This window comes from Haliotis cracherodii, unplaced genomic scaffold (genome assembly GCF_022045235.1).
Source record: "Haliotis cracherodii isolate W230 unplaced genomic scaffold, xgHalCrac1.p SCAF_16, whole genome shotgun sequence".
NCBI lineage: Eukaryota > Metazoa > Mollusca > Gastropoda > Lepetellida > Haliotidae > Haliotis > Haliotis cracherodii.
The window spans coordinates 8,096,831-8,119,186 of NW_027266271.1; the positions used below are offsets into that span (position 1 = coordinate 8,096,831).

The 22,356-nt window shown below is 38.2% G+C and overlaps 1 protein-coding gene across 1 annotated transcript in view; it reads right to left on the reverse strand.

Annotated features, from left to right (window-relative positions):
* LOC139463783 (uncharacterized) overlaps window positions 1-22,356 on the reverse strand; it is an 83,472-nt gene that overhangs the window by 24,602 nt on the left and 36,514 nt on the right. Inside the window, exons 11-19 of the mRNA XM_071245092.1 lie at window positions 21,295-21,789; window positions 16,955-17,116; window positions 16,002-16,163; window positions 14,629-14,833; window positions 12,243-12,427; window positions 6,100-6,267; window positions 4,335-4,565; window positions 2,041-2,211; window positions 184-363 (exon numbers count right to left, since the gene is read on the reverse strand). Of these exons, the coding sequence (XP_071101193.1) occupies window positions 184-363; window positions 2,041-2,211; window positions 4,335-4,565; window positions 6,100-6,267; window positions 12,243-12,427; window positions 14,629-14,833; window positions 16,002-16,163; window positions 16,955-17,116; window positions 21,295-21,789 (1,959 nt within the window). The remainder of the gene's footprint in view (window positions 1-183; window positions 364-2,040; window positions 2,212-4,334; window positions 4,566-6,099; window positions 6,268-12,242; window positions 12,428-14,628; window positions 14,834-16,001; window positions 16,164-16,954; window positions 17,117-21,294; window positions 21,790-22,356) is intronic.

Below are 22,356 nucleotides of genomic sequence, written 5' to 3' on the forward strand. Positions count from 1 at the left end.
GGAATATTTGTTATTTATTACTTTTTGTGTTGAAAATAGGAAACACAGGAAGGAGTGAAGACTTGGGAAGGGAGATACATGTACTATCAGAAGACAGGGAAGAAGACTTCATATTATAGGAATATACCTCAATACCATATTATGCAACGTAAACAACACTTGAACAAAGCAAAACAAACCTACCCGTGCATGAGACAGTTTGCCTTGTTGGTGTCCATATACCGTGGCCACATGTGTAGACAAAAGGCTTCTCGGGAAACACCAAGCCGTGCTTGCATTTGACTTGACATGTTATCGACGTCTTCTGTATTTCACAAGTTTTAATTATACCTTTCCCAACTACTAGATCATCCGTGTTGCAATCTGGAAAAAGAATTCAAGTTATATCCATATACCACATATAATTATCTCAGTTTACAGAGTGTATAGCATGTCACAATTAGTTGCATTAGATATACAATCGGACCCTAGTATCCCGAACCAAGCAGGACCGTGTTGTAACAGAGATATGAGGACATTCAACATAGCGAGGCATGGACAGTTAATAGATTCATAACTATTTGAACAGTGTGATTTTGGGTAGAGGGCTCAGCTTACAATCTCAAGGGCAGCCACCATAATACACGAAGATACATGTAGAAATTGCTCAGTGATAAGCAATAAAAGTGTTTTAATATGCCTGGCAAGATGGCAACATGTAAAATTGGAATACCAGGCGAATGTTTTAAGACCATTCATGCAAGCCTCTAAGCTTCATGGGCCTTGTGCAGATGTTGAAAATTGAAAATTACAACCACTAAGCATAACGGATTCGTTGGCAGATCAACATTCCTACTTAAACTTCCAGGTATGCTTCGTGTAAGTTGTAGCAAACAATCTTGTGCTAGAGTTGTTCAATGAGATGTTCAAAGCCATCTTCTATGTCATTTCGTGACTTTGAGCATGCTGAGGCCGGGGGTAATTTTGTTACTGTAATCTTGTAACAGGTGTAGTTCTCGTGGATTGGGAATGCTGATTCATACAATGTATTCATTTGCGATACATGCTACAGGCATGAACGAATTTGCACTCCCTGCAGCAGTTACCATTGTTGAATCTCCTACAGATGCCGTCTGCCGTAAAGGCTTCCTTGGACGCTGAACATATGTATTAGCATGGTAGTTTAGAGTGGTATTGTCCATATGGCAGAGCATTTTTGCAGTGGATGAATTAGATTTAGGAACCTGGAATCAACAAATGTCTTATAGGGGAGTTTTCTAAAAAACTTTTCTAGTATTGTCATTCTATTTTTTTCTAAAGATTCCTAATTTTTGCAATCGGTAGCATATATAACAGAAAAGAATATTGTTGAAATAACTCAAATTATTGAACTTTTCATTGTCAACACACCCCATCTCAAACACGTGTTGCTTGTGTGCCATGTACAGCCCTCAATAATGATCATCCTCAGAAAGTATATTGAGCTGACTGACTAATAATGTCTGATCATGTTTACAAAATGATAAATAAAGCATGAATGTTAGGTAGCACCGCATTTATGGTGAATTTCTTTAAAGTACAGCAAGACAACACACCTAGGCCATTTCACTGTATGAACTCTTCAGCAGAACTTTCAAAGTAGGTGGAAGTTTTAGTTGAACATTCATAATCTTTAACCATGAGCACATGAAGACAAAGGCGAACTTGAAGGCATTTGATGTCTATCACATTTAATTCATACTTTTCTTAGTGTTCGATAATATTTCCATTGTTGCTATTTTGCTCTTCATCACAAAAATAGTTAAAGACTAACACAGTGTCAATGCTGTCGTTGTGTATCACAATAAGTATCCATTCCCAAATCAATTCCTTGATATATCTGGTATTACTGGCACACAGGTTGTTTACATAGATATGTTATTAGTTCAGGTCAGCACAGAAAAAATACACATCATTCTCAATCATTTTTTCAACTTTCTATATAAGGTTGGCAGATCAGTAAATAAAGAAATATAATAAAGTCTGTCCTTTTGTGTATAGTCAGAAGAATAACCACTTTACCTGGGCATGTCTGTCTCTGACAAACTATTGTCTGTTGTTTGTCACCAGGACACTTCTTGCCATTTCTATCTGGGGGTGGATTAGTGCAGAAACGATGTCTTCTCCTTGTTCCATTTCCACAGCTTACCGAGCAAGCACTCCATTCCATCCACTTACTCCACCCTCCATCAGCTATAACATTGTACAAAAGTGGACATCTTCATTGTTAGCTGCTGTTTATAGTTTACATAAGATGTGCATGTATTGTATAAAAGAACTGAACGTCTACAGTCATTGTCTTCATATATCATCACTCCTAGTGCATGTAAATGCAACACCAAATACTGAAAATCTGGAAAGTTTTGCAAGCAGGAAGGTACTGTTTCACGACACAGCATGTAGTTAAAGGGAATTACCACTCCAACTTTGCAAGTACTGAAATATGGATCAGCATTTTCATTGCAGATTCAAATTTTGCTTAATATGGACTATAATATCGACTAGTTCAACTTGTGTTCAGCACTGTTCTCGTTGCTCTCCGTGAAGTGACATCTAGCAGAGGATCAAAGAATGAGAAGCTGTATATATAGTAACAAAGGATATACAGATACAGCCAAACTGACATGTGTTTTTGTTGATGATGAACGTATAGGACTTGAAAGGGTGACGCTATTGGATAACGTCATAGTATGCACAATAAAAAACTACAAAGTATCCCTTTGATACCAAGCTTGGTCAATAAAAAATTGAAATTTGAGATACATTATCACTACACAACATGACGAATTCCCATTTATTTCCCAGAAATATAGATTACCAAGTGTATTTTCTCACAAACTATGTCAGAAATAACAATCAGCCGTTTCCAAAAAAAATGTTTTCCAATTTAACGGTGATACGGTTAAAAAATAAATAATGATACAAGTTCAAAGAATTTTGAAGCGATGAATAGATGAATTGTATCTTAACTATTATTTTATCAGAAATTATATATTCCAATATTACGTTATTTTAGTTGCACCTTTTACTTTATATAATAATAACCAAAAGCGTAGCATTTAGGAACAACTGAGTGCTATTGCCGGACATATATAATTGGACAATTTGATGAGTCACCGTTGAGGCCTCCCATGTTCTTGCTACAGCATATGAATGAAAGCAAAATGCAAACATCATAATTACAACTGACAAAAGTTACAACTATAATTTCAAATGGTTACCTTGGTCAAGTAATATATCTGTCAATATCCACATAAAGAAGCAATATCCTATACATCTAACAAAAACACGATACAAAAAACTTGTTTGATGTCACGTGTCCTTTTAACACTCTAATATTTTAAAATATTTAGTGTTTCAGGATATTATTACCCGTTTCCGCCTCACAACTGATGATATAAGTTTGTTTCAGGTGTTTCACAGAGATGTTACGTCTTATTGGTCACCAGAGAGCACACGTAACAATGAGCAATCACTTACACTTACTTTTGACAAATCCACTATGCAAGATTAAAGTAATTAATCAATCGACGTATTATCGGTTAATCCTTTGATCAATGTTTTCTGCAACTCATCTAACAACTCTCTTATTGCGCTGTCATGTGCATATTACATAACATGTGACCTGGGTTAATCACCCAATCTAAGATTAAATAATAACCCCAGATAGGAGAAATGCCATATGCGAACCACTGATTGATATATGTCCTTGATACCCTCAGAAGCAGGGGTTAACCTTATTGAGTTATTTTTTAGTCTTTGTCAGGTAATCTGTGAAGTTCGAGCACTAATTATACTTGTGATAAAGCATCAAGTGAATGATGACAAATACAGTGGTGTGAGGTTTATGCAATGAAACATAAGACGGGGGTAGTAATTGTATTATATGCAATTTCCATGAAAAATGAGGGTCGTTGCTGTTTTGTGTAGATAAACTGAACTTCATTGCAGCAAAAAAAATGTGTACATGTATTTGCCGTATACCAAACTACATAGTTGTGCATACACATGTACTCGCGCAGACGAATTTGCATGGTCAAAGGTTGTATAAAGCATAATTCAATCAAATGTGAGGATTCAAGGGGATTCCCCTCTCTGTCAAGGGGGGTCCTCCCTCGCTGGTCCAAAGCCCATTTGGTTGGAACACTGGTGCTAATTGGCATCTGGTGATTACACAGGATAATTGAAACTGTGCAGGCTAGAAAACTGAGGGTTTGAATGTTGTTTCTCTTCCAGGTCACTGTCATCCGCACACAATAATTTCATGGTGCAAAACTTTCCACATTCACAGTATATTCTCATCACGGATCACGTACCTATTTCCATCTCGCAGAGTTCTCCTCTATAGCCTGGACCACAGTCACATTGATATCCCCGTCCTGATATCAGGCATGTGGCATTATTTCTACAAATATTGTCTTTACACAAATCTGGGGGCACGTCACATTTTTCCCCAGTGTAACCTCCTCTGCAAACACATTTGAAACTTTTGCGGGTTGGAATGCAGATATTGTCTCCACATGGATCAGAAGCACAAACATCAGGCTCTGTTGAAAAAGAATATTTGTTCAGTTAATGTAAAACAGAGTTTCAGAGGTACAGAGGCTCACCTTTATTTGGAAAGATATAACTGAGAGGTTAGAATATGCTTTTGTTTGTTTGTTGTTAGCTGTAAAAATAGAACAGAAACATACACCTTGTTGTGTTGAAAATAACCAATTTTGTCTAGGGTTATTTTACATTTTTTTAAGTTATCTGAAATTATGGGGGTATAAAGACAATGTAGAAGCATATGAAAACAATTATTACTCACAGCAATGAATTGAGGCATAACAAGTATCCCATGTACACACAGAATATCACAAAAAAATGTCTCCAAATTGTATTTCTAAATTCTATTCTTAAAGTATTTTGCTCTTGTCGAGTCAATTGGTTAAGGAAACAACCTACATGGATACTGTCTTGTAGTCTAACATGAACATCTATAATATTTTTCATCAATGCCATAGCCTGTCCATGTGACCTAGTGTCTCTTACTGTGTATTTTAGTTGTTTGAATTTTCGGAATTAATTATGATACAAAATAATACTGAACCAAACTTGCTGTCATCAATGATATTCAAATATTTCTCATATACTGATACATTCTCATATATCTATAACATTTCAATATGCAAAAAAGGAATCCTTGTGGTGGATTGAGACAGGTCACTCCCATTGAAAATATTTTTTCCAAATGTTTTTTTTTTTTATAAAATGTGTATAAAAAATGACTGCTCAAAATGCAACTTTCTATTAAGGGCTCCTAAATTATATACTGATTCATTTTAATATCAAGATTTAGTCAAAACAGTGATTTGGTTCCAATGTTTCTACACTTAGACACAAAATGCAAAACAATTGGACTGTATACCATCTGGATACAAGTATATATACTGATAGTAAAAATGAGGGAACAATGAAAAATATAGGTGTCTTCGTGTGCATTGTTTCCAACTCATATTTGGTAGACGAGGGTGGGAACCCATGATAGCTTTTCATTTTACTGTGCCTAAAACTAAGTGTTCCCTTAATCATTACCATCAGTATATATAGTAAACTGTGTGAAATGTCAACAAAGGCTGCCACATAACTTCACTTCATTTTGTTCAACTGTTTCCAAAAGATAAACTTTCACTTTTACCTCAAAGTGATGGCAAACATCCAAAATTTACATTTATAAAACTTATAACAGTTTGTACAAATATATCATAAGAAGGAAATTGCAGTTCATCAGTTTCCGAGAAGATGTTTACACAGCGCAAAATGCATTCTGGAATAATTTGAAGGCTATGCAAATCAATATTTAAACTGTCACAAACATACCACAAACTATAAATGAGTTGGTTTTGAACCTCTCGAAAAAGATTTGTGGGAGAAACATGGCAAGTTTGAGCTTAATTGTGACGTTGAGACCAGATGACAGACAACAAGCAGGCCTGGGCGTAGGACCTTCTGTCATCTGTGCTTAAATGGCTCAAATAGTTCAATTGGACAATTCTAGCAGTTGAACTAAAGACAACTGTATATGTGGATACTCACTGAGACAGGTGCTTGGAACAACTTTATACACTCTGTTAAGAGCATGCATGTTGATCTGTTCAGAAGAAAAGATGGTGTCATTGCGACGAGAGTCGCAGGAAGTAGTGAGACTCCTGATGACATCAGCCTTATCCCGAGGCCAGAAATTGAGATCTCGCACATACATGTCTAAAAAGGAAGCATCGATAAATAATATACTGCTAATTGTTGTCCATTATACTTGATAGTTAATCCCACTTTTTCTATGAGGATAACAAAATCCAGCAACATAAGGCAATGTCTTTTTTAAATATTGATCTGCTCACCCTTATAATGAATAGTATCCAATCCCACCCCTAAAAAATACATTCTGTCAAAAGCAAATTAAAGTACTCACCTATAATTTTTTAGCAGATGAGTCAATATTCATCACGTGACTGATCAATACTGATCATTGTGATAAGTCCATATTCGAGGTCAGTGTCAGTCACGTGATTTCGTGGTCTACAGTGAAATGTATTGTTATACCTCTGTTAAGAATTTTGCAGTTCCTTTGGTTAATCCATACCACCTGACGAAACAATACATTTCAATAAAGACCCTAAAATGTAACTGACACTGGCCTCGAATATTGACTCGCGGGCTGAATTCCACGGCTCCTTGTTTTCGCATATTGGCCTCATCAAGAGTAATTATTTGTATATTGTTTCGTCATGTGGATTAACCAATGGAATTGCAAGATTCTGAATAGAGGTATAACAATCTTACATGTTTACCTGGCTTAGAGGGCCAGAATTTTATTCTTATCATGACTGCTATGACAAACTTTGTAACTACAGAAGTATATGTGCATCAATGTCAAAGGTTGAACAAAAACAACAAAACCATTTTAAATTTACTAGAAATCTCTGCTAAAAGCAGATTTCATTATTTGATTCCAACATGTTTATAAATCACTATCAAATTGTGATGGTACCAGTTGTTCGTGAAAACGTGCCCAAACCCGTGCCTTCCACCACAAACACATGCACAAGCAAGTCAATTGTTTATCTTTAAAGCGGGAACTTATGCTACAAGTCTAAACAGCGAATTGCATCTGACATCATTTTTGTCACTGATGTATAAAATTTGGAAATGTCAAGATTTTGAAAGCTGTTGTAACCTTTATCAAACAACTTCTGAGCAAGAGTTGAATGATATTACTTTTTGAAATCTTGGTAGAAAGGGCATGCTTGAGCTGTAGAATGCACACACCTGAGGCTGGAACTGATGGATTATTGCTCTATATAAAGGGAAAACAATCTGATTCTTTACACATTGATCCATCAGTGGAAGGGAATAGCCTGTTTGACCTTTTATTAAATATATATCTGATCATTGATATACCTGAAGCTTAGCTTAAACTTCTTGGCCGAATGGCCTTGGTCTCAGCAGATTCAAATGGATTAAGAAACAGATCAGCAAGAAGATGTCAGTGAGGATGCCTACTTTATGCCTAAGTGTCTTACCCAAAATTTGACATACATTTAGATGTAATCGCATGAGGAAGTCCAGCATTTCACATATTGTATTCTCAGTAAACTTCAGATGACATTTGCTTTTATGACTAACAAAATTGCCCTGAACCTCCGAAGATAGCTGTGTCACTATATCTGTGGTCACCTGGCGCAGCAACAACTGCACAATGGATCAAAGATGAAGTTTGTCATTTGGGATAGTGTTATACAAAGTTAAAAAATCAAATGTTTTGACAGAATTGAACTTGGTTCTTGTCTGAGACTGCAAAATTTCAAGCAAATCCTTTGCGTTTTGGATAATTGACATGGTTTAATTTAACTTGTCTCAAATACTGTTTGTGAACATAAAGAAAACCCCTCCTTTATGTTATGGTCATGGTTAGTCATGTCAAATATCACAAGATAATTAAATTATAAATTTGACATCTGTTGTGGGACACACCACATACTTTATGCACAGTTTTCATTATGATAGAAATTTAATAACATCATAGATGTAAACACAACGCAACAAACGCAAGTCGAGTTTGCAGTATACATAGAGAATCGCACCCTCGTGTCTTTTGAAATCAAATATACTCTTCAAAAACAGAAATTTGACACTGACTTTCAAAATGTAATATAATGCGATTGTTTCAAAATAGGACACAGGAACCATAATTGAAACACTGCTTGGAGATCAATGTACACAATGTTCAAAACATTAATCGTGTCACCTTGACAGACACACGTACACGATACAGTTAATGTCACAGGGGTACAGAAAATGTCAGTATCGGTTGTGCCCACCACGTGCATCAATCACCACTTGACACCGACGACCCATAGATGCAAACAAGTTGTCAATAACACGCTGTTGGATGTGCTGCCATTCATGCTGAAGTGCATCAAGAAGCGCCGGAAGTGTTTGGGGTGGTGGATTTCTTCTGCGAACGCGTCGATCCAACTCGTCCCACAGATGCTCAATCGGGGACAAATCTGGTGACCGGACTGGCCGAGGTAATGTCTGGATGTTGTTGTGCTGTAAGAAGTCCTGACAAACACGTGCAATATGCGATCGAGCGTTGTCCTGCTGGAACTGTCCGCCATGAACGTTGCCGTGAGGAAGAACGCAAGGCTGTAGGATCAAGTCTCTGTAACGCACACCTGTCAATGCACCTGCCACATGCACAAGAGGCGTCCTACCACCGGCCCATACCATGACACTCCAGCCGCCAAATCTGACAACCTGCTGCACACAGTTGGGGGCGTAATATTCACCCCGACGTCTGTAGACACGTGCGCGCCCATTAGCACGTGTGAGTAGGAAACGGGACTCGTCAGTAAACAGTACATTTCTCCACCTTGCACGTGCCCATCTAACCCTATGTTGGCACCAAAGCAGACGATCCGCCAGATGACGTGGGGGCAATACATAAGGTCGAACAGGTCTTCATGCAAAAAGTCCAGCCTCCCTCAGTCTGTTGCATACCGTTTGATCTGATATTCTGCTTACCCTAGGGATCTGTATGGTTGTAGACGTGGCTGTGGTAGTGCGGTCTCGGAGGTGTCACAGCCGGATGTATCGATCTTGTGCTTGGGTTGTCACCCTTGGTCTTTTTGGTGTTGTTGTATCGGGTCCACCGTGCGGAGATTGTCTGTCTGGATACGCCAAAGTGCCTGGCCACTTTTCTTGCTGAGTTGCTCCAGCTTGTAATCTCCCAATGGCGTTGTTTCCGTTGAGCTGCATTCAGTCTTGGCATTCTGTCACCGCCTCTATGGCCGTTATAAGGACTGTATGAAAAGCCGTTGATATGGATTTTTATACCCATTCAGCACGTTTCTGCACGTTTTTTACAGGCGGTTGCGTTTGGATGACGCTGTAAAATTGATCCCCAAACGCTACGTTTATGTGCTTCCATGTGTTTTCGCGAATTATAGACACATCATCTTTCTGTTTGACTTATTTGGTTCTCATTTAATGTAATTATTTAAGATATTTGGCAGAAAGTGGTTTTACATCTATGTCAAGTTTCTTTTTTGAAGAGTATATATCAACACGAGTTGATAAAAGTGGAAAAATTCCGAGGCTTGCCGAGGATTTTTGCCACTTTTACCAACGACTGTTGATATATTTGATATCAAAAGACACGAGGGTGAGATTTTATTTATCATCCAACATCATTCTTTCAACTTTTTCAATTAGTAGACAATAATTAGCAGTGTACTTCAGTGTAAAAAGTACTGCTAACAGCTTCAATAGCAAAGCATTGTGATGTAATTTCATTGCAGCGATATCTACAGTGTAGATTTCGCTTGATCTAATCCTAGCGATATCTCCTGTGGGAGCCAGTTTTGGATGATAAATGTTATTTGTTTTCAACAGTAAAGACAAGAAATACTAATAGGTTTTGACAAACATTTGACTGAAGACAGTTTAATGGATTAAAAGGCAGATGACATAATTGTTGTTTTTTTCAAATGTTAAGGGCTTACACAGTTTCGGGTCAATACCCAAAATGTCAGTCAATACCTGGTGTGACCACCATTAGCATTGATCACTGCCACACATCTCCTGTACATTGAGTGGATCAGACGATTTGTGAAGGCCCTAGGGATCCTCCTGCACACATCCAGAGCAGCTGTGCGTAGTTCATCGGCAGCTGTAGGGACTGGGCGCACATTGTGCAGACGCCTTTGAACCTCGTCCCACACGTGTTCGATGGGGATTCAGATCAGGGCTGAGGGCTGGCCACGGTAAAACACGGATGTTTTGTTGTTGCAGAAAGGCCATGGTAGCTCTGGCAACATGGGGACGAGCGTTGTCCTGCTGGAAAATGTGTTGTTGATGTTGTGCAAAAAAATGGAACAACGTGGGGTCTGATCACTTGGTCGATATACCGCTGAGCAGTGACGCCGCGTCCCCGACCTTGACAAACATTCAGAAAGCACATGGGTCCAAGTCTCGCATTAAGTCCAATCCCTGCCCATATAATGACGCTAGGTCCACCCCATGGATCCCTTTCCACAACGTTTCTGTCAGCTAAACGATCACCTCGACGCCGCCAAATTCTGACTCTTCCGTCTGCATGGAAGACACAAAAGCGACTTTCATCAGAGAAGATGACACGCCTCCACTCAAGATGACGCCAATTGTGATGACGATGTGCCCACTGAAGTCGTGCTTGTCGATGCCGTAGTTGGAGAACAGGGCGACGTGCTGGTCGGCGACATCTGAGGTTGTTGGAATGGAGACAGTGTCCCGGCTAATGTGTCGATTATGTGTTCCTATGGTCTGTCGCTTGCAGTTAGGAACGGATGTCTCTGGTGTTGACGGGTAATCTGCCGATCTTGTCGAGGTTTGGTGACCCTAGGACGACCGCTGCGAGGAAGGTCATCTGTGGTCTGTGTAGCATTGTATCGATGCAGGAGACGGTAAATTGTGGTTATGTTAACGTTGAAATGACGGGCATCATCTTGGACAAACTCTACAGCTTCCAAACGTCCAATAGCCAATAGTTTCTCTGAATTTGAATTAAGCGTGGCATTGCTGACCAAGGAGTGGTAGGCCCAAGAATCGGCCACAGTTTTATACCCCATTCGTGACCAACTCATGTAGCGACTCGTGCCCCTCTCATGGCCATTTTTGCGACCGGGTTCCGTCTTAGCGCAAACGGGCATACCTAAAACTCGTTGCCTAATGGTTAACATATATTTCCCCATATATTATATATTATTTCAGATGCAATTTAAAGCACATCGGGACATGCGGAATTATACAGTATTGGTGAACACATGTAACTGTGTCTTGGGTATATTTTTAGATATAAGACATGTAAAATAAAAACCTATTTCTGGGGGATTCTTTGACGAAGAACTTGAAATCATGCCTGCATTCTGATTGGTTTGTCGTATTTTCGCACATAACATTCATCGATAAAGGGACGAGTCTTCTTGCAGGTTACGGAAAGGGGCGAGTGGTGACGAATGTTTTATATCCGTGTTTGTTACCTATTTGCTTAAAACCACTTGCGTTTCTTTTGCGTGTGAGTATATCTGCTAATATTACTGAATGTGATATCATTCAGTGATATATAATGATTAATTTAATAATAATCTTACATTACAATATGTTACAAAATAGCAACGTGAATCTACTTGTCTACTTTGTTTCCTGCTCTGTCATTTTGACTTTTTCAATTGCGACTGCTATTCAATAGTCTACCATCTATTCTAAAAAAAAATATATGTTAAAGTCAATAGTAACAGACTCGTGTTTTCAGAGGAAACATGGAAAAAGTAACACTAACGAAGGACAGACAATGCTCACCATGACATATGCTAACTTGAACTTTAAGGTACTACAGATACAAAAGCTTACTTGTATTCAGTGATATCAAACAATAGTTATTATTGTTAATAATTCAAAGAATACTATCTCTGTTACATCAACGTCATAAATCCTGTATTTTGGCTTTCATCCCACAATATAAATCTTCTTCACTGTCAACTATCCATAATTAATTGTGCTACTAATACTATCTCCCCTTTGTAGAAATGCCATATTCAAATACCTTATATTAACAAAACTAAATCATTTCTTTTTTTCAATACCTGACATCCTATACCACTGGACCCTATGTACAAGTCAAATGGAAAGCGACTCACATGCATGATCCCTGATAGCTATTGACATAACTGATGTTGTTGGCGAAGGACACCTGGGTGCACTTTTATGATGGCTTTCTGCCACAGCCTTCCCTCTGACATACACAGTGAGTCTCTGTCTGGACCATACCACAGCAACATGAGTCCAGGTGTCGTCCATGATGTCCTCCACAATTAGTTCATATCTGAGGGTGACAATAACATAGAACATAAGAAAAGTACAAGTCATATAAGGAGAGTGAAGTCAAGTCTTTGGGGGTTTTGAATTTCATTTACTGATCAACTAGTACCCTGGGCTCTGAAAGAGTATCTTTCAGGCCATGTAATAATGGCTCATGATGTCACAAAAGTACCAAGAATAATCCTGTAAATGTTGGTGCTTTCTCCTTTTGAATTTAAGGAAGGCGAATATAATTTATATCTTTCTTCCGTTTTCAACATTTATTTATGAAAATTTATTAATGATGAAAATCATACTAGTTGAATCTATGAACAATGGCAAATTCATCAGCATGCTCTGTTCCATCTGAAATTCAGACCACAAAACAATACATGTAGTGGGATAAAGTGCAGAAGTCCCAAGATGTATGGATTAAACTAGCAGTACAGACGAAGGGCCTGAAAGATTTGAGAAGAAAAGTCTGACTGGCTAACTATTTTGCGGATAATGAAGATCGTGATGACTGTAAAAGAACCAAGGAACACTGTTCAGGGAGCTTGGTGAGCCACAAATTTAGAGTTACCACTAAAACTGGAAGACAAAAATATTTAGTTGTCTCTGTTGAAGCTATGCTATGATTCGACAGAATGTATCTAAATAGGTAAAACATTATATTGATAAAAAAATATTGATTACTCTGATATTATCATAAAAGAAGGGACAAACAGGGCTTCATAAGGACAAAATAATTTTCATGCTAGAAGATAACGAATCACTTCCCGTCTTGTGAAAATAAAGAAAAACGGGTAAAACGTAAAATGAAAGTGCCGTTGGATAAAGATGATCTTGAAATCAGTGAAGCTGAAAGTGACTATCTAAGACTCTAAAACTGAATACAGTTATTTTATGGCCTCCCCAAGATATATAAGAGCAGGACTATTCGTGCAGATATTAAAGGAAGATGTCGTTTCTATTAACAACCTTCTTGATCTTAAAGTCTGACCCATAGTTGCCAGTCAAACTCCTCCAAGAGAGCAGAAGGTAGGTGGTTCGATCCCCGGACATTTCATACCAAAGGACATTAAAAGATTGTACTTGTACTTACCCTTCCTGGTGCCTGGCATTAAGGGTCTAAAACAAGGACTAGTCTGTTCAGAGTAAGTATACTGTGTCTGAGTGGGGTATTTATGTTAAACTGCGGCATGGTATATCTGTGGGCTAGCACTATAAAATCGGCATCAGTCCGACTTGTACTAGCAGCCAGACACACAAACACACGTCGCTGTATAAGTGCAACAATCTTGGACGCAATGTTAAACCCATTTTCAACCTCACCTCACCTCACCTCACCTCACCTCACCTCACCTCACCTCACCTCACCTCACCTTACCTTTATTGCATTGGAAAATTATCAGCCGATGGATTAGTACTCCACTCAACCATGACCTATGGGATTATAAGCTGTATGACAAGTGGTGGGTCTGACAAAAGGGGAGATACCATTAATGTCACATCTCCCATCTTTCTTCAGTTTTGTCAGTAAACTGTAATAGTACTTTGCCTTATTATGACTTCTTCTTTTGCAATGCACAGAAAAGCTTTTTGCGGAATTAAACAGTGTCATTCCAATCTTATTACAACCAGATCTTCGTTCTCGTTACCGCTAAAAAAGTCTGAGGACATCCCATTACGGGTCCCATCAAATCGATCTTACGCAAACTTTGACCAACCAATGGAATGACTGACAACAAATCAACATTTGCCAATCAGAAAGCAGCTTTCTCGTGTTTTACGGCACTAGTTTCAAACTGCTGACTACGCCCTGAAACATATTTCAACAAATTCTCATTTAAACATTTGAAACTGAACAAAAGAACATTCAGGAAGGGCGAAAAGATGTCCTAGATTGTGTGGATTTAGTCATAAAGCCCGTTACTGTTGTTCGGAAACCCTGTGTTAAAGTTTTCGAAGTTACATGATTAAAAAACAAATTCCAACTGTCACTTTTACAATCTAGTAAGCGACGCTCTGATAAGTCGGATGAAAGGTAATTCTGACATGACCCGTAATGCAATGTTCCCAGATCTTTGTTCAGTGGTAGCAAGAACTAAGATATGATTTTAATTAGTTTGGTGTCCTACACACTGGTATTTTCATGCTGAGTAGGTGAATAAGAAAGTTGTTTGATGAAATTGGATACAAACCATAGACACTAAAAGAATGTACCTGTTTCTCAGGATCACTTTGATGTCTGAAGAGATGGACACTTCAATCCCAGTTTTTGTTATAGGACTGTAGATCTGGAATTTTATACCACCATAGTCTGGGTCTTCAACTTTAATCCACAGAGCAATTGTAAAGTCACAAATGGAGGATGGAACGCTGCCTTCTACTGGAATTGTAACAGGTCCTTGAAACAGGATATCATAGGCTGAAAAGATATATTTTATACATAAGTGGAGTAACAATTAAGACAATATTTAAATGAGAAGTTTCATATTTCACAATGGTGTCAATATATAGGTGATATCTTCACTGCATTGACTTACCAATTTAAAAACTTAAATCCACAAGGTCATGTAGCTCCCTTGAAGTTTTATCAACAGAAAAGTCATACAAGGTCGAAGATGGCAAAGCAAAAGAAATAACAGATGTTTCTTTTAAAGAGCCATCCTCACAGCATGTTCATTAAATTATACGTAACTATGCAGAAGGCCGAATTACATGTATGAAGCATGTATGAGGAATTCTGTGAACCGATTTTACAGAAATAATTCCTAGGATCAGAAACATTATATCTCGGCACCATCAGAGGTTTCAGAGGAATTTCTTTTAACAATCAGTTATTTGGTGATATTTCGCATGTAGCATACTTACTGCATAAGAAATTTCATAATGATCCAGGCCAAAAAGGCTGAGTAATGGGCAAACTAACATTTTTCATAAAGCTGAAATTTTGTGAGCACATATTCCAGACACCAAAACTGGTACCAACATTCACATTGTTAGGTAAAAGTATCTTGCCTCCAGATGACATGATGAAGAGCCTTAAAGCATTTCTGCTCTAATCACTTTTCATTCCAGTCTAATGATATCATTTCTGGTTGGGAAAAGACATACCCTATGCAGTACAATTCTAAAACAGAAAGTCAACCTCGAGAAATACATTATACTCGCTTGGTTTGAATGATATCTCTTCCCGTTAAGCTAAATGTCATTTTCTTACATGTTGATTCCCAATTGAAACACAGGATAACCCAGAAATCGGTACCTACAGATTTTTGCCTATTTCATAGTAGGCGGTGTTACACTTACGCTTAATAATGTTTGTAACGTCCACTCAATGCTCCCACTCCCTAGACCTTAAACCCACTATAATCTTTGTTCTTATATGCGTCTCCCTGAGGGAAATGACCCTGCAGCAATACTAAAGTGACAATTTACATGAAAAAAAGGCTTCAGACAGTGTTTTAGGAAAACTAATTCAGAAACCAGCCTAAAAGACAAAAACATTGCAATGACAGAGATTTGTACAAAGCAGTATGTCTCAAATAATAATACAATGATTGCATATATTGATCCTGTTAAGTATGTCTCACCAATGCAGAGTGATGATGAAGAAGCACCTTCATTCAATGTTGTTTTGCCAGGGGGACATATAAAACACTCCAACATATTATGGCGATCTTGATAGGTACCACGTGGGCACTGAGTACAAGGAACTACACCATCCTTAGAGTACGTGCCAGCCACGCACATATCTGAAACGATAGTACAAGAAAGGTAAAACATTCATACACATAGTAGGTGGACCAAATTTTGCAATCTTTAATCCTGTTTCATCTCCTCGAGTTAAGTGACTCTTAATTTCCAGTTTGTGGTTCGTGTACGCATTTCTTTTGGACACACGTGTAATTGTTGACTTTGATTATCTGTTTGACCCCACTTTCTAGGAGATAAACCCACGATTATGATGTTTTGTCAAATCCGTCATTGTTTTGATCCACTCATTACCAACATGTAAAACATAAGACCTACATATTCATCCGATTTATTCAACCTTGGATGCTCCCTTCCTTTTATATAAATTGCAAAGAACAATGAACAATAAAGCATGGTATATTTCACAATGAAACATTGTCCTGTCATGATGTCATTTCTGGAAATTTGAACATGTGCTCGCAACTTAATGCCCTTTGTAAACTGGATGACGCTAATTTTGATAGGGAAGGGTCCAGTGAATTGCTCCCCATAGATGAAGTTCTGCACATAATTGACGTGAAAATTGTGATAATACCAAACTAATCCTCCCCCACCTCCCCCCGTACATAAATTTGACCTGTCCCACATTGCCGAGATTGTATTGTATTCAGGAAGTCATCGTGGTGAGTAAATGTTTTTGAAGCTTACACATTTTATTGACATCCTTAAAAACAATTTTCAAAATGTTGATATCTTATGCAAGAAATTAAGGACAAGTGGGAGTTGTTCTTTTCTTATATAAACAATATTTTGGGAATCAGAACATCTGTGTGTGTCTTATCACACCTACCTTTGCAAGATGATTTGTCTTGATTAGCGAGAGTTAATGTGGTCTGTCCTTCTGGACACATTGAACATGTGACTTGACCCTGAAGTTCCTGATATTGTCCATAGGTGCATGCCATGCACTCGTCTCTGGTAGAATTGTAGTAGGATCCCTTTGGACAAGGTACTGAATGAGAGAGTGGTTGTATTAATCTAAATGATAATGACTTACCACTGAATAGACTCAGTCATCAGAAAAGAAAGCTATATACTGTTAATCTTGAAATTAACACAAGCATGAATTAAATGTTAAAAATGTGGTCTTTGTTCGCATTGATAAAAACTTCGCATTTATGTCTCCTATATGACTTTTGATATTGAGTAGCATTTTTGGCTAGGGATCAGCAGTTGTGTTAATTTGGCGACGCATTAGGTCAAAGATTTACAGTATCTATTACAAACAGGAGACCACATTTTTTTCCAGTTGTGTCACAGGTCCCGGTTTGCTCACCAGCTTAAACTGCACGGTCAAAAGTCAAAGTCAAGGACGTTTATTGTATCAAAGGCCATCGGCCCATATACAAGTTCAGATAAATACAGTGTGTGAGAATTTACACCCAGGCCCCTCTGACTGACAAATATGAACTTGGAAATGGAGATGGCGAACATATATCCACAAATTAAATTGCTGAGAGTCCGCCGAACTCTCAAGAGAACCAGCCCAGTTCTCTAAAGGGTCAGCCCAATCCAAATGAAGGGAATCCCTTCACTCTGGTCACCAGAAAAACTGCCAAAACAAATGCCAACATGACTTATAGTCAAGCCGCACTAAATGTCCCTGGCTGTTTTCAGGACAGATTCACGTTCTCAGGAACTAAAAAAGAAAGTCCAGGACAAACACAGTCAAGAATATTCTATACGAATATACAAAACTGTCGGACCACGGGGAACAGGTGGACCTGTGTTGGATCCCTCTCACATATATATTTATGGAAATGAAAAAGCAGACTCACTGGCGAAGCTAGCTCTAGACAAAGCGGATATACAGCCTATTCCCTTTAGTAAACTAGAGATAAAAAGCAAAATCAAAGCCTCTATAGCAGAAAGATGGCAAGTTCATGAGACTCAAGTAAGATCGGCAGATGGCTATACAAAATTCAACCCAAGATCCGACAAAAGCCAAAAGGAAAATTGAAATTGCCATCTCATGCCTCAGACTCGGTCACAAAAAAGCACTAAGACAAGGTTTGTTCATCTTGTAATCAGGCTGAATCCATTGCTCACGTGTTACTAGAATGTCAAGATCATGCCCCTGCCCGGCTCAGTTAAAACAAGAATTGCAGTTAGATCCGCTATCTGCCATATATCTCCTGAAGCCAAGAGATGCATTAGCGAAGGCCAAACTAACTCTATTTCTAAGGGATGGACAGCTACCCGAACGTATATAAACAGAGCACCAGGGATAAAAATGAAATTATATTAATATAAGAAAATATGAATCATTTCAATGCAAAAACCGAAATTATGCAAATACCAAACTCACAAAATATATGTGTAGCCAACAAACACACGGGAATCCAAAAGAGGGACAGGTCAGCCGAAATTGCTTCGGCAGAAGGCGACCTCTTAAACACTTGCAAAAACAATAACACATATTTTTACTATCTCCAGTGATGACCCATCATGACACATTGAACAAATCTGAAACTCTGCCATTTGGAACATTGATGGATTTAACTCTAACTTGAAGAGGCGCATTGCATAAGACCTTTTAGGTATGAAAATCTCAAAATATTTTGGAAAAATACTGAGTAAGAGTGTTGGGCATTGTTTCCGACAATCAAAGTCACTCTGCTATGGCAATGTAGCTCACCTTGATACGAAACTAACCTTTAAAATGTCAACAAATAGAGCCAAAATGCAAAACAAGGTCAAAATTTAAAATATTGCATAAATAGAATGTGTTGAACCTCACTCACAAGAAGGATGACTGACAATGTGCCATGACATGAGCTCACTTGAACTTGACATAATTGTCCTTATGGCCCCAATAGATGCCTGTCAAAGTCCAGTAATGCAAATTTGATTGAATCAAAAGTTTTCTCAGTCATGACTAGAACCTAGTTGGGAAAAGCAAGATAAAACTTTCATCATGTGGGTGGTCAGTTAGGCTCGGTTAGTTCAAATTCATGTAGTTTTGGCCAGAGTCGTCAATACCCATTGACTAGTGATAGGACAATGTTAGGAGATAGTGTGATGTTACCAGATACCTTTAGTGGTAACAGAGTGGAGGAAAGGTGAAAAGTGAAAAGAAGGAGTTGAGGTTCAAGTTAAGGCATCAGAAATTTGAAAGCCTGGAAGATGTTTCCTGTTGGGAGTGGAAGGCCATTGAACTATTCAATGGAAAATAAAGGAAGTTGATATATGGGTCTGTTGGTTTCCAAGTCATAGTGCTCAGGGGTCAGATGTATAGGCAGACAAGGAGAAGAAAGCATCTTTACATTCGGAGATCAACCGCCTTAAAACCAAGTTGTCAGAACTCAGGACTTTGCAGGTTAAGCCTGCACAATCAGAAAGTACTACTCAGTAGAGGTGCGGATATTGTAAACAAAGTGGACATGGAGCAAACAAAAGAAGGAGGGTTGCTGGGTTTGTGGATGAATGGAACATATTTCTCTGGTATGTAAACAGAAAAGTCGGTCTCAATCACAGTCAACAGGATATTCCCAGATGTTTAGGAGCTTACAATAGGCTAAGTTTTCAGCTCAGGACCATGGATCATACAACAGCAGGCTGCGTCTCCGATCAGTCGACTTACCAATCTGTCTGATCATGATCCATACTCTCGCTCAAAATGCTGTGGATTCCAGGGGTCAGGAAAATTTATAAATACAGAGTCAGTTATCCCAGACACGTCAGAAACATGAGGATTGTCTGTTGAGGAGCAGCATGATCCATGTCTATCCATCGGCTCCCAAATCTTCGGCTAACTGTTGAGCAAACCTCGACTACCCTACACCCAAGCCTATGCAGTGGCTGCTTTGTATTTGTCATGCAAATAACAATCTCCAATGCACTAAACGGATGATAAAGTGATCTATTAAGCGGTCAACTTATATGACACATGGCTCTCTGCTTTCGCAACTACCCTCAATTGACGACAACTTTTATATTCTAGTCAGGTTGTCTATGAATAGAATCAGTGTCTCTATGACAAAGTTCCAGGACTTTGAATCAGTAAATCTTCTGACCATAAAAAGTCTTATTTTTCTGTTTGATCCTAAAGAGCTCACTGAACATGAAAGAAATCCTGCTATTGGAATCAAAAGTTGACCTTTTATATTGGGTTTTACGAAAGTAACGACAGATTAGACAACGTTAACACTGTATGTAACGTCAAAGCAACCGGAAGTGATGTCAATCGAACTGGAGGGAAATCACTTATAGAAATGGAAGTGACATCACAACCGGAAGTGATGTCTTGGACCGGAAGTGACATCATGAAGATACCAAACATTACGGTATTTTCAGTGAAAGTATCAAGGAATATATATCCATAAATATAGACATGGGTTGCCAAAATGAAAGCTGCCTTAATTGAGTAAAATAGGGGTATTCGAACCCCTAAGAAGTATTACTTGTCCTAAAATAATCCCAAAAGTCCCAATAAATTAAGTCTTATCTTTGAGAATATTTATTTCTGTTAAGATTTGGACGTTTAAATGACCATGTCTTGTCAATTTTAAAGTGATAATGCCTTGCTGAACTGTAATAAAATGATTGTCAATGTGATTGACAACTACAGTTAGCTCCTATTAAAATGTGTGAATATTGGTTCATTATTGTATATGTATGGCCGGAGCAGTAGAGAAGCCACAATATTGTAACAACCCCCAGCTGTTAATGAAAAAAGGTGGTATATTGAAGGGTGCCCATTTTACCCAGGAATAAAAACTACGTTCTGTGACCTGATTGGTGTGGAGGGAGCATGGACTGCACAGCGACAGTATATTGTATGTCTCACTACAAATAAAAAATGTGAGAACTTGACCATGGTGTTTTCCTTTGTTTTGAACACATATAGACACAGATTCAGACGGCTCTTATATTTAAATATATGACCCTACGGAACCAGCGTTACACAATCATATATCAGACATATTCCCCAGGGATATGTAGGAAGTAGAGCAGGTATGATGTCGCTAATATCTGTAAAAAGCGCATTGTTTTCCAACTGTGGTAGCAGCAATGGCAGTCAAATATGAGCTTACTCATTTTGAAGACTTCTGTGACTCTCTAGGAGGGTTGATTAACAATTGCTACATGTACCATGATCTAACACATTTTGTAAGTACCGATACTCACCACATGAATCTTTGTAGAAGAATCCAATTTTATGTCCTGGTTTACAAACAGGAATTACATCTCTCACTCGAACTTTTGAGGCCTTGATAAGCCGCCCACCAGCATGAAAACTTGATTTTGCTATTGCTACTGCAATGGACTTCAATTTTGAAGAATAGAGTCTCTTGTTTTCAGAAAAAGATTTTGACAACACTTGAGATCGGAGGACAATTTTAAAAGAAATGTAATTAGTTTTTCCTCTAGGTGTTTTTTTTCTCTGACTAAGACGTCTACCACTGCGTGTTGCACGTTTTCGGCGAAAGTCCAAAATGTCATCATCAACTTCATCCCCACATTTGACCTTGACATTGTCAATATGACAATATTTCTCTAAGCAAGCATTTATTGTTTTCATAGCATTCAGGTAGTTGTTCCGGATTTCCTCCTTCATGACATCACATCTTCCAGTGAAGTAGTATATTTCTTCCATACGATACCCTTCACTTTCTTCACGGTCTGAAATATAACAATTTTACAGATGATTAAGTACAAAGCAAATAAATGACATTTAAATTATATTCAACTTATAACAAATTTAAACACACTAGTCTGCTGTTTTGTTGACTTTAGGGCCAAGGTAAATCCTGCCATTTCTATGCACAGACCTGATGAGTGAAATCCATGCAGGAAAACTGAAGCAAATCAGATATAGAGGCATGTGCTAGAGTGTAACAGAGTGGGTGTTTGTAGTATTCAAGAAATAAGCGAGTGGGAGTTGTTTATCTCCCTGCAGTGTCTTATTGCACAATAAACAACGACAACAAGTCATTTATTTCTTATATGAGATATCATCATTTTGTACAGTCTTTTTAAGGTTGTCAATAAATTGTACAAGCTTTAAAACATTTTTTCCGTTTTTTAAATAATGATGACTCCCTTGAAACATTTCAATTTCGGCAATGTTGGACAACTCCATTTAATTTACAAAGGGTATAGGTTCGGTATTCTCACAATTTTCACATCGATTATCTACATCTTTTATCACTTTTTGGTGCGATCGTTCGGTCATTGCGTTCATCAACA